Source organism: Chiloscyllium punctatum, chromosome 41, assembly GCF_047496795.1.
Source record: "Chiloscyllium punctatum isolate Juve2018m chromosome 41, sChiPun1.3, whole genome shotgun sequence".
Taxonomy (NCBI): Eukaryota; Metazoa; Chordata; class Chondrichthyes; order Orectolobiformes; family Hemiscylliidae; genus Chiloscyllium; species Chiloscyllium punctatum.
In genome coordinates, this window is record NC_092779.1 from 42,889,196 (window position 1) to 42,902,966 (window position 13,771).

Genomic DNA, 13,771 nt, shown 5'->3' on the forward strand with positions numbered 1-13,771 from the left:
TTTAGAAGCGTAATGAAAGCAAGTTTTGCCAGTTTATGGATTTGGATTCAGATTCACCGTGTGGGAACGAGGGAATGGAGCTATTGAGAGAATGGGAGGTCTCTTGGACTGGAAACACTCTGGACATCAATTAATTCAGCAGATTAATGCTAACCTTGAAACTATTTGTTTGCAATTTCTCCTGTAATATGATAGTTAAGTTTGTTAATTTGATGCTGTGTTGTCATTATGCTGTACAGCAGGTGTCAAAACTGTCTTGTGTAATGAAACATTTGTAATATTGTATATAATGTTTTCTCCATTAAATATTTAATGTAATGTTAAGAATAAGAGAGCCAGTGTGAAGCGTTTAGGTTAAAATGTTTAAGCTTCTAATATTTTCTACAACTTAAGTTTAAAAACTAGTGGTTTAATTTGCAATCACAAATTTCAAAGTGAAAGGCCTAAAGAGGTTCACTGTTTTTGGAAGAAAACTAGCAACACCTACCTCCTGCATTTTTAACAATTAGTCAGCTCATTTGTAGAATATAAGTAGCTCTGAATATTGAGTTTGTTTCCAAACTGAAGATTAATTTTAAAAAGTTAATTTCCTCTACTTATTACTCACAGTTGAATAGAATATAATGTAATCCCAGCCCAACAGTTTTGGTGGTCGAGGAAACCAATGCTATTCCTCCCTTGCCTGGTAATTCTATCTTTACTTGGCATGCAAAATGAACAAAGCAAACAAAAATTATTTTTGATTTCTTTCAATCTAGCAGAATTATAACATATAACCCTTTGTCTCAAACACTTGCCCAATTTGTGAAAGTAAGGCAAGTGAAAAGCAAAGTTTTGAAGTTGATTCATGTTCTCTTGAGATAGGAGCCAGTCCAAGTCTCATGCAGCTTGGAAGAGCAACAGTCTTTATCAATTTCAAACTTTAAAAAGCTACACTCCACTAGTAATGAAAATTCAGAATAATCTTCATTCAAAAAGAAAAAGATGGAAGACATCTTGGAAGTCATCATGAAATAGCATTGATCACTGCACAAATCTACAGTCAAATCCTTTGAATACCTAGGCTGAAATACTGCTGTCAACTCCAATATATTCAAAATAAGTTAGGCACATAAGTGAGGAAACTAAATATTGGATCAAGTTGCCTCAGAATCAAATAAACTATTACCACTGCAAAATTCAAAATTGTTCAATTTGTCCCATAATTCCACAAAACAGCCATTCCATTAATATTCCTGCTTGGTTACATTCAAATACTCAATTCTGCCTATTCTTTGCAATTTTGTATATTTTCCAAATGTTTAAGACTTTTCTCAAGACAGAATTGAAGATGGTCTTTCAGTCCTGAGAACCAGTTGCATCACTACAAAACTATTTGCAGAAGCCAAATAGTATTTTGAGTCTTTGTAACCATCATCTATTTCTTCCTGAACTTGCTTGAGTCTCAAGTTCCACATTGAAGAATGTGTCATACATAATCACATCTAGGTCATCTAAGTCTCCTTGATCGCAGGTTCATTTCCCAACTTCTGCTCTCATCTCCTATTGGACACATTGGCATGTGTCAGCAGCTCACAGCATCAAATTAACTGTTTCCAATTTGACACTTGTCAACTCAAAGAGATGGTGTTTTCAGAAACATTTTAAGCAACTGTCCCTCAACTAAATGAGAGCCTGTGAACTTAAGTAGTTCTGAAGAAGGGTTCATTGGAGCCACAAGGTTAACTGATTTCTCTTCACAAATGCTGCCAGACCTGCTGAGCTTTTCCAGCAGCTTCTGTTTTTGTTTCTGATTTACAGCATCCACAGTTCTTTTGGTTTTTTTATTTAGGTTGATACTATAATGCATGTATTCTTTATGTGAAGCAGGTTTTTAAAATCTAATGTGAATGGGAGGTTCCTACTTTGACATTGCATTTGAAAATGTAATAAATTGAAATACTGTATAGTACACAGTTAAATTAATTAGTATTGCACAAATTTAAATTCGATACCATTACATTTTTGTAAAAGTTATGGAGGTAGCGTAGGCAACTTGGTTAAAGGATAAATTTTCAAATAGCAGACATAATATAAAGTGTCCACATTTGCTATTGTAGGATTGTTTTAACTCAGTTGATGGGAGTGAAACTAATGAAAATTCATAGTGGTATGAAGTCTAAAATGATAACTGGATCTTTCATTTAACTTCATAAGCTTTAGCACTGCATTAAAGAATCAAAAAGTGTGGTACTGGAAAAGCACAGCCAGTCAGATGGCATCCAAGGACCAGGAGAGTAGACATTGAGCATAAGCAGGAATGGCACTGAGGATTCAGCTGTTCTGGAGTACGTTTTGAATCTAGAAATGTAATTCTATGCCAAACTAACATTACCATCTTTAAAACCAGTCATACTTTTACAAAGTACCCAAATCCACCACAGACAAAAAAAATTGAGATATGCAGAATGCATATAGGAAGAGAAAACAGGGACAAAGAAATACCACTATGTTCTGATATGGAACAAATGGTGTAGGCTTCAGTTACTAGGGCCTATTCCCTTGGTACAATATCCAACTACCACAAAAATGCCACATGGAGGGAGGCAGGTTTGGTTTTCTTAATTAGTTGAATTGTCACAGGGAATGGCAAAGTATGTGGCAATGACCCCAAGAGAACACTTCAAACAGGGGAACTGAAACATTACACACCTGCCTTTCATAGGTCAAATTACAGCAAGTACAGACTTGGGCAAAATTGTCTGCTCTACCAGTGATTATATTGGTACGGTGCTAAAACCAATTTTAGATATCCATTCCTACCTCATTATTAATGCATTAGTATTAAGGCGCGAATGATGATAGGAACTCAGATTCATTGCCAGCTCGCATCAACTGCATAGAACGTACAGATAGTTACTCTCTAGACAAGAGGTGCTGAAAGATTAAGCCACGTCACTTTCCCCACCCAACCTTAAGCATTTATATTTGTTCAATGTATTCCCTTCATAAACCTACAAATGAACATTTTGGGGACCACACAATTTTATATCCAGTAAAATATTTCTGTAATAATTTATTACTACACATTGTTTAGTTGCAAATTTTCCTGGTTAAAAAGTTACAATGATAATCACCACAATTTTTACAGCAGGGTGGTCAGGAATAAAGGTTCATGGAACCAGTCTTCAATACAATATCATGAATTAAAATATACATTTTAAACAAACTTGGCATTTTTCACAATCTCAGGATGTCCCAAAGCGTTATACAGCTAAATATTGTGAAGTTACTTTCCTTACAAGGCAAAGTCCACAAACTGCACTGATATATGACCAGAACATCTACTTTTAGTAAAGTTGGCTGGGCAGTAACTATTGGCCAACATTAAAGCTAAAATTCTTTACAGTTGCAAGAAAAGCTGCTGGAAATAAATAGTTCTGATTGTCACCACAATGACAAAAGTAACTTCAATTGATTTTTTTTTTGGATAAAGGGGAAATAAAAAATACATTCTTCTAAAGAGGAAAGATGTAGGGTCATAACAGGCAGTAGGCTACAAATCAGCCTGGCCTGCAATACATAGCTGATTTTAACAGTGTTTAAAATACTTGAATACTGTATTAAAAGTATTTGTTTTGAAGAATATACATTACAATAAGTAGTGATCTGTGATGATTGCTAAGTTAATTCAACACCTAGCCTCAAAAGGTTATCACTTTATCCTTCAGAAAGTTTTGTGATTTATTGTGTGCACAATTTTAAAAAGTTTTCATTTTCAGCATGTAGACAATGCTATTTAACAAGTAAATAAACAGTACCCATTTCAATAGATTTAAATCTTTAATAGCTGATTAATTATGATTCATACATTTGTTTATTGCAGTATAGTACTCACTCAAGCACTGCTTAAAAATGCAGAGTGTACAAAGTTTAAATTAAGACATTGCAGATTTTGACTTAAGTATTTGGTTTAATATAAATAATGTCATTACCACACAATGTGTTGACAAGTACTTAACACTGTTATTTTACAATGGTTAAAATGATGGGTGTAGAATGTATTTCTCTGCATTTAAACAATGTTTGGAGAGAGGGCAGGGGAAACGTGGAGAGCATGTGCACACAGACAACCTGGTGAGATTTAAAAAAAACACTGGGACCAACACGCTGCAATCGATCACAAGTGTTGAGACTGTCCATTCAACTCCTGAGTAATGAAGATTTACAATATGCTTGCGAGGGAAAAACAAATCACTCTCCCTCCATCCATCTATACTTAAAAGATCTACCAAATTACTCAAGCATTTAACTTTTTTGATGTACATCAGAGGGATGGAAAACATTTTTATCCATTTTGTATTAGACATGCTCACCATTGGGGATCCACTCACACAACAGCAATTTTAAATTTTGGTTTATCACAAAAGATACATTTTAATAAAGTACAAAAAACCTAGTTTTTTGGTTTTAATCTGTAACTAAATACTTTTATTCACACATTCTCACTTTAAATTTTGATTAAAGCACTTTTAACTTTTTTTAGCCAATTAGTTTTTCTCCTCCAAATATTTAAGAATGAATGACACTGTCCCATATGATGGATAATTTATTTTAGCTGAAGTCTCAATCAGCCCAATTCAGATGAGAATCCTTTGACATGTTTGAGGAATTAATAAGGAAGCACAGTTATGTTCCACCAAAACAAATATACATACTACACTGTTACAACTCCTCCAGACATCGCTATAAAAAAATAATGCAAAACATGTCAATGAACTGTGCATAAGTTAGAAAACAGCTGGACCATGCTGTAAACTAGGAAGCAGAAATAGAATGACATTTACAATCTGTCCCCAAAAGATCAATGGAAATTAAAAGTCAGTTTCCCTTGAGCAGACCTGGTTCTGAGAATGGTCACTATAATATTAAAGGTGGCTCTGGGATGAGCTGTACAAATGCATAGCTAGTGCAAATATTCTTCCACTGTGGCAAATGCACAAGAACCGATTCCCAATCGGGCCATCAGCTCCAAACACTTTGAAGCCTGCCCAATGGCGAGAGCAAGTGGGGGTTGCTTTGGCAGATTGTGAGACTCTGTAATAAGAAAGACAAAGTGAGTGTTGTTGTAACTTCAATCCATCGTTTCTGTACATTGAAATGACCAAATACCTGCAGATACACACTAATCTCTTATGCAAAATTAACATCTGCACATAGCAGTTGAGAAAAACCTAGTTGTTGTCCTTATGATCATATTAAAAAATTAGTCATACCTATAACATTTTGTTTTTATTTAAGAAATAGTGACACTGATCCTTTTGCATGTCTTTCCAAATAGAAGTTTGCATGACATGACTCAATTTGAGTTAGAAGCTCCATTTTCAACACCTATTCCAAAACTTGATGGCAAAGTGAAAGTTTATGACTAGCAGGACTCAAGTCTTCCAGGGGCAAGTCTTCTGACTGCACAGCAACAATCCTTCCAACCAACTTGACAATTACACACAAATGTTTAAAGCAGATGTGTATTTCGACCATCTGCCAAATTCACATGTTAATATTCCTCCTACAACTTTAAATTTCATTCAAATAATTAAATGTTTGGACAACACTATTGTAAATTAAAGAATGCAGTGTATGCTACCAACAACCACATATTCATTAGAAAAGATTCAGGTCAATTTTAGAGGTTAGGACTTTGTTTAAAAAAGATGCAACTTCACCCACAGGATCACAACTCCATGGTTTCCTTTTCAAGATTTTCAAACTGTCAGAAGCCTTTCCCCCAAAATTGACTGCTGCTTTTAGATAACGTTGTTGGTACAAGACCTGACCCAGAGTAACTGCGGGATTACTCTTTTATAGGTTTCTAAACATACCATTAACATCTAGATCTTGGAACAATATCAGAATAGATGCAAGTGTTGTTTTTGCATTCCTTCCACTCCAATAATCTCAGTTGACCATCTCACAATTTATTGCATACAGCCATCACAAAATCCATCTCTATTCCTCCCTCAATGTTCAGTGGACAAAATCTCTTAGGTTGATTTTGTGCCAACTTTTAATTCATTTATGGCAAATGTCACAAGTTTGTCTGTTGTTCCAGATGGCTGGCGGCTTGAGAATTGCATGTTTACCTCTGTTACTGCAATGGGATGTTAGAGACCTGCAATAAGTAATGTGAATTTTGCAGGTGCGGAAGGGTGGGGGTGGTCTATAGTACCGCAGAACCATTTTTTACATGAAATTTTACCTGGGAATACCAAGGTTACAAAAAAGTTCCGCATCTTCCATTCCCTCCTTCATTTGACATTAATCTCCTTTGTATAATGGGGGAATAATGCAAACTTGGAAGACGACAAAAGACGGAGGAAAGACAGTTTAAGAGTATTTTGCTCAAATCCCTAACACTTAATTTGGAAGTGTAGTGGACAGCAAAGAGAAGGCTACCTCAGAGTACAATGGGATCGTGATCAGATGGGCCGAGGAATGGCAGATGGAATTTAATTTATAAAAATGTGAGGTGCTGTATTTTGGAAAGACAAATCAGGGCAGGACTTATATACTTAATGGTAAAGTCCTGGGGAGTGTTGCTGAACAAAGAGACCTTGGAGTGCAGGTTCATAGTTCCTTGAAAGTAGTGTCGCAGGTAGACAGGATAGTGAAGAAGGCGTTTGGTATGCTTTCCTTTATTGGTCAGAGTATTGAGTACAGGAGTTGGGAGGTCATGTTGTGGCTGTACAAGACATCGGTTAGGCCACTTGGAATATAGTGTTCAAGTCTGGTCTCAAGGGTGTTATGAAACTGGAAAGGGTTTGGAAAAGATTTACATGGATGTTGTCAAGATTGGAGAATTTGAACTACAGGGAGAGGCTGAATAAACTGAGGCTATTTTCCCTGAAGCATCAGAGGCTGAGGGGTGACCTTACAGAGGTTTATTAAATCGTGAGGGGCACGGATAGGGTAAATAGACAAGGTATTTTCCCTGGGTGGGGGAGTCCAGAACTAGAGGGCATAGGTTTAGGGTGGAAGGCGAAAGATTTAAGCAGCACCTAAGGGGCAAGGGGAGGGTGGTGCATGTATTGACTGTGCTGCCAGAGGAAGTGAAGGTAGCTGGTACAATTACAACAATTAAAAGGCATCTGGATGGGTATATGAATAGGAAGGGTTTAGAGGAAGATGGCCAAAGTGCTAACAAATGGGACTAGATTAGGATTTCTGGTTGGCATGGAGGAGTTAGATTGAAGGGTCCATTTCCATGCTGTACATCTCTAGGACTCTATTTGCTGCCAAAATGTTCAAGACTTACAATCTGGAAGCGTAGGTGTGCATTTGCCAATGGTTTTATCATCCAGGGCTGATTTTTTATTGAACCTAAATATGGATCATTGAGTGAGTGTGGTCCCGCCGAGACACCAGGGCAGTGTCTCAGCCCAGTCTCTTGGGGCTCATGACAGCATCTCAGCGCGGCATGGCGGTATCTCAGCATATAAGTGGGTCCTGCCCTGACATGTTCTGGAAGTACCAAGGGGAGATCGGGGAAACGGCAGTTTCAGCAGCAGCAACGATGGCATCATGACCCAACGTGGGAACAACAAACAGAGAGGGAGGCCCCCCCAATACCTATGGTGATGGCAGCTATGGTCTCCTGGGGAGCAAGATACGGTGAGGACTCAAGACTGCTGAACTTTAACTTTATTCCTTAATTTTTCTGGTTTAAATAAAGGAGGATTTTAATGTTAACTATTACCTTATTTCTTTATTTTTCTACTTATTCTACGAAGATAATGCTTAACATTTTAACTCTGTTTCTCCTCCTGCTTTGTTAGTTAAGTTTTTTGTATCTAGATATCTTTGTACCTCAGATGGCACCATGATACAATTGTGACTGTATGTCTGTACTCTAGTACACGTGACAATACAAATCTGAAGAGTCAAGGACAAATATAAAATCATACTAAATAATTTTAAGACAGGTTGGGGAGAAATCCAATATGCAGGGTGGAAAAATCTATTTAGAATAACGTGCTTGAGTACTAATTGAACACAAACTGTTCTCAACGTTTCAATGTGAAGTAGTTAGGCAGATTTCTATTAGACAAATGATCCTTCAACCTCAATACCACACATGTAAAGGAAAAGAAAAATCAAAATTAGAAAGCTAGTGCTGATGCAGTGGTACACATAGAGATCATCTGGTTTCAACAACAAGTTGTCATTAGTGCAATTGGGGCAGATAGCCAGAAGCTTAATCAGAGGGGTAGCATTTTAAAAAGATGAAGGCTACAGAAGAATGGTATGGTCAAAGGTGTAAAATGATGCACACATGTTGAGAAGGATAAGAAGTGATATTTACCTTTAGTGCCATTACATTCATGATTTTGGTAAGAACAGTTTCAGTAGTGCAGTAGAAGCAGAAAAGTGAAGTTCTGCAAAAGATGGGAGCACACGTGGAAGGCAACAAATACAATCAAGGACTTTGTAAAAGGGAAGCATACTTAGTTTTCAAAGATAGTACGATCAAGAGATGGTTTCTTAAGAGAGGGGTAGTAATAGATTTAAAAAGGAGGGAGAACTGCCATAGAGAGGTAATCAGGAGAAGTAGTTGGCTGGTCAGACATTTAGTGGAAATGGAGTTTAGAGGGAAAGAAAGTTTCACGAACAACATGGGGTCAGAGCAAAATTAACAATAAAGAGAAAGGCACGAGTTCAAAACTAAAGCAGAGACTGTCTATGAGGAAGTTGGTTTGGTGGGCTAGTGGAGGGGAGAGATGCAGCAGATTGTATGGGCTGGATTTTAGTGACAAAGAAATTCCTGAATTCCTTCCACCTGCTGTTAATAGAAACACTAGAAAGGACAGTGAAAATAATTTAAGATGGTAGTTTCTGACAGTGAAAGGATGCCTTGAATATCAGGATCATTGTGGAATTTATGGTTTCTGTGGATGAGAGCAGATCTAAATAGTGCTTTCGAGATCCAGCCAGATCTGTAGGTGAAGGCTAAACCAGATATTTATTATATCTTTAAAGCCTGTGTCCTTTAAGGGGTGATCACACCATGGAGAGTGAGGGACGGTGAAGAAGAGTAACAACTTTACGGAGGAGTACAACATCTAAAGAGGAAGTGTGGGCTCCATTCAACAAAAGCAAATTTGTTCAGCAAATCAAAAACTTATGGTATGATTTGCATTCAATATTGTATCACAGTATTGTTAAATTCCCAATTCTGCAGTTCCACGATACCTGGTGCTTAAAAAGTGACAAAAGAAAATAGTTCAGGAAAATTATCCCAATAGATGATGAGAGTTGCAAGTGCACATGAAGTGCTTGTGAATTAATGTTTACATGGAGGGAGAAATTTAGAGAAGGTAAGAGGACAGTGAAAAGAGAGCAAGAGTATGAAGAGTTGAGACAGAGGTTGAACTCATCCTGAGAGATTTGCCCAAAAAATCTTTACATGGTCTCATGGACCAAACCAAAAAATGGAGGATAGGGAGGGAAGTACATGGATTGGAGCCAATGTAGATAATTGAATGTTGCTGTGTTAGGTAGTAAGTTCCAGTTGAGCCTTATATTGATATTTTATTCATTAACGTTTGATGATTACAGTACTTTCGCAGAACTTTATCACATCCAATTAACCTCGAGATTATGTCCACTTTTAGTCTACTCAATTACTGCCTGTAGGCAGTAAACAATTTCTCCCATTCAATTACACGTTACAAACAATAGAAAAAGTTAACACAAAATACTGTTTTAGATACGGTCACAGCAAACAACTAAAGTGACTTGCAAATATACGATTTGTACTCACCTAATATAGCACTATTCAACGCAGAGCACACCGGCTCTCTTTGCACAATATCAAGCTGATATCCTACTGGACTGTTCCATGGATCGGAATAAGCAAGCAGGCTAAATGCGTCCTAGAATGTGCAAAGATATCAAAAATGTAAACAACTCAAAAATATTTCAAATGGAAGGCATTTCAAAGAAAGTTGTCCAATTATATTGATTTACTATATTAAAAATTATAAATCTGAAAACAAAATCACACTTGAGCAATGCACAAGTAAAGGCACAGTCTATGATGATCTGAAACCTAATGCTTACATATTATTATAACCCAAAAGTTATGATTAAAGATGTATTTGATTCTGAATTCTTGGATCTGACACCATGAATATTGTGGTAGCCAAGTTGACAAATGCATGACTCAATTTGTTAAAGAAAAAGGTATGTAAGGCACTGACTGGCACAGTCCTTACACACTGAGCCTTTCATTCCAAGCCCCAAACTGGAACTTCCATTCACAACAGACACTGAGTTTTCAGAAACTGTGGGATTAGTGAATTTGAATATTATAAAGGCAGGACAAAGTTTCAATCCTGCACAGCACAAATATACTTTCCTCAGGACAACAGTATAAAAGCATTGTGCTTAGTTCCTTCAGATGTCTTCACAGTTGAAAGCAAGCCAGCAGGCTAAGGTGCAGAAATTCCTATTTGTTCCAGTTCCACCACAGAATTCAGCAGCATTTAAAAGGAGGGCTAGCACATTATAGAAACCACGCAACTATACCAGAGGACCTGGGTCTTTCAAGTATTAAAATAAAAACAAAAGTAAACGAAAAATGGCCCAATTAACAATGGCGAAACTAAATAACTTTAATCGAAATCCTTTGTCTTTTGTTGTTTCAGTATTGAACAATAAAGTTGTGCTTAAATGTAGAAACTGGGTAACTTCAGACTCAATTTACTTCCTGCTTTTAATGGTGTGCTCTGAAGGGTTGTAGGTTTAAATTATATGAAGCACACTGACTATTGCATAGCTATGATTAAATATTACTCAAAAGTTTCCGACTAGTTCAGCTTACAACTCTTTGTAAGCCTGATCAAATTGGTAGGACACAAAGGACTTCAGTTTCTGACTCTGTTTCTTTATCGCAGTTGCAAACCTGAAGAGAAAACATTGTGCAGGATACAATAAAACAGTGCCATTTTACTGAACAAAAAGTCTAAAAATACCCAGAGGAGCCAATGGTAGCCAAACAAGTGAAAGATCCTGCAATAACATTCAAATCCAAAGATGGCTTCACTGTTGCATTCTTTCAATTCACAGGTGGTCTTTCTCAAATAGTCTTAGCTTTGGATGCCTCTCATTTTCAGATAGCTAGGTAGCATTCTGTGCTGCCACAAGTCTCCTCTCTATATAGGGTCTATGGGCTTATGTGGTTAACAATGGTACTATATGAACCATTAGTGAGTCTTAAAAAGGCTTAGCAAGATCTAGCTTATTAGATGATAGCAACAGGTACAAGTTATATTAGTAATAATGTCAAGCCAACTAATCTGATGGGATGGACTTAATGAAGTCTCCAACCCTGATACTTTTAGAACCATCACATTATACTTCATTAGCACAGCCAACTACTTCCCCCCACCACCCCCCACCCCCGCAACACACAGACACAACAGCAGCATTTTTTTTTCTACAGGTAACATTTGTAAATGGGATCTCTTAATTCTTCCAGAACACACACACCAGATTTGGAAAATTGGCAAGTCTTTGACTGGAAGATAATTGACTCCAATTCTGATCTTGACTCTGGTTATTCTGACAGCCATTACTCCAGTGGAGTATCTTCTATCTATTGGCTGATATTCAAGTGGGTGTTGTTCCTTTTAAACTTGGTTGTTGAACTATTACTTTACTTGAAGAATCCTTGATTTTCCTTCTAACTCGAGTAGTTGCCCCGTATCATTATCTGGGTGACCATGAAGCGTACTAGTGTCCATCATAGACAACAGCTACTCTCTAGTAACAAGCCCTTTCGGTACCCTAGATTTATGAACAAATTAATTTATTTTAGCTACAGCCTGAATCAATTGACATTGGGTGCAGATCCATGGGGTCATATGCAGTTCAACTACACTTGGTACATTCAAAGCTTCATTCTCAATCTACTGATACATCAGTGCTGACATTACAAATACTTTAGTTCAGTTACTGAATATGTTGTAAGTCATAATTTGCCCTCTTCGGATGAGCATTCTCTCTGTCATTGGTATAAATTCTTCTTTAGAAGACAAATATTCCTCTTGAACTTGGACCTTATCATCTGACAACAGTGTGAAATCTGATGTATCAATTTATTCACCATAATATTTTGCTGTCTGAACAACTTCAGTTAAAGATTTAATGAGCAAATGACTGAGCCTTGGCTATACCCTTTACAATGTCCAAATGTTACCAGTATAGACTTTCCAAGACACACTCCTGAGAGGAAATTAGAATAATCAATCAGTCTTTACTCATGCATTAGTAAGTTTTCTATGATTTAAAAATGCTGCTGATGCATAAAGTTCTTGGCCAATCTGGTAGACCTTTGGTCTGGCCATCCTTCAAAACAATCCCAGCTTTTGGTTCACATTCTTGGTTGCTCTTTTGTTCTCATTAAATTTGTTTGAGCATTTGCTGGCTACTGGGTTTTCAAAGCCACGTGAAACCATAAGACCACAAGATAGAGGGGCAGAATGAGGCCATTCAGCCCATCAAGTTTGCTCCACCATTTGATCATGGCTGATCTGTTCTCATGCTATGCTCCTGCCTTCTTCCTGTAACCCTTGATCCCCTTACTAATCAAGAGTATTTATTATCTATCTATCTATCCCCAATGAATGCCACAGATTCACCACTGAAGAAATCCTTATTTCCGTTCTAAAGTGTTGTTCCTTCACTGAGGTTGTGCTCTCAGGTCCTACTCTCTCCTACTAGTGGAAACATCATCTCCATGCCCACTCTATCTAGGCCTGTTATTACTCTGTACGTTTCAATGAGAACCCCCCCCCGCCTCCCTCAATCCTTTTAAACTTCATTGCATACAGACCCAGAATCCTCAACCACTCCACGTGACAAGCCCTTCTTTCCATGGACCATTCTTGGGAACCTCTTTTGGACCCCCCTCAAGGCCAGTATGCCCTTCCTTGGATATGGAGCTCAAAACTGCTCACAAATTTTCAAATGCAGTCTGACCAGAGCCTTTTACAGCCTCGACTGTACATCTCTGCTCTTATATTCTAGCCTTCTTGAAATGACATGAATGAGCATTCATTTCAAGGCAGCTAACCCTGCATTTATCTTCCTAACTGCCAAATGAACCTGCACATTAACTTTAAGAGAATCCTGAATTAGGACTCCCAAGTTCATTTGCGCTTCAGATTTCTGAAGCTTTTCCCAATTTAGAAAGTAATGTAGGCCTCTATTCTTTGAAGTGAACCTCACACTGTATTCCATTGCCTATTGCTTTGCCACTCTCCAAGCCCATCAAGTCCTTGTGCAGTATCCCTGCTTTCTCAACACTACTTGTCCCTTCACCTATTTTTGTGTCATGTCTTTTATGCTATCATAGGTAATCTAAATAGATTCCTTTCTCTTTTTGGGTTCTGCCATGTGTTCAGAAAGGTCAATGAAATCATCTACCAAATGTGTATTGAACAGCTGCACAATGATGGTGTATTCCTGGACCAGTCACTGCCTTGGAACTGGCTGAATTCCTTTCGCTGCCTCAGGTTACGTCGAGGTGATGATATGTGTGCATACTCAAAAGTGAGAAGTAATGATTGTGCATAAATTCTCAATTTGTTGCTTGTAATATAGATGCTTTCCAATTAACCGGAACAGACATGTTATCACACACTTCTAGAGCAGGTGGGACTCGAACCCAGGCCTCCTGGGCTATAGGCAGAGTCACTGTCACGACACCAGAGCCCCATTCCTTGCGGCA

At 37.6% G+C, this 13,771-nt stretch overlaps 2 protein-coding genes across 4 annotated transcripts in view; one reads left to right on the top strand and one right to left on the bottom strand.

Moving 5' to 3' along the window:
* The window catches only part of sirt5 (sirtuin 5), a 91,483-nt gene extending 87,670 nt beyond the window's left edge, over positions 1-3,813 (top strand). The window contains exon 15 of the mRNA XM_072560792.1: positions 6-3,813. The gene's annotated coding sequence lies outside the window, so the exon portion shown is untranslated. The remainder of the gene's footprint in view (positions 1-5) is intronic.
* ranbp9 (RAN binding protein 9) overlaps positions 3,810-13,771 on the bottom strand; it is a 90,680-nt gene continuing 80,718 nt past the window's right edge. For all 3 annotated transcript variants that reach the window (XM_072560789.1, XM_072560790.1, XM_072560791.1), the window contains 2 exons: positions 9,800-9,911; positions 3,810-5,076 (listed from right to left, as the gene is read on the bottom strand). In XM_072560789.1, the coding sequence (XP_072416890.1) occupies positions 4,946-5,076; positions 9,800-9,911 (243 nt within the window). In that variant the 3' untranslated portion in view covers positions 3,810-4,945. The remainder of the gene's footprint in view (positions 5,077-9,799; positions 9,912-13,771) is intronic.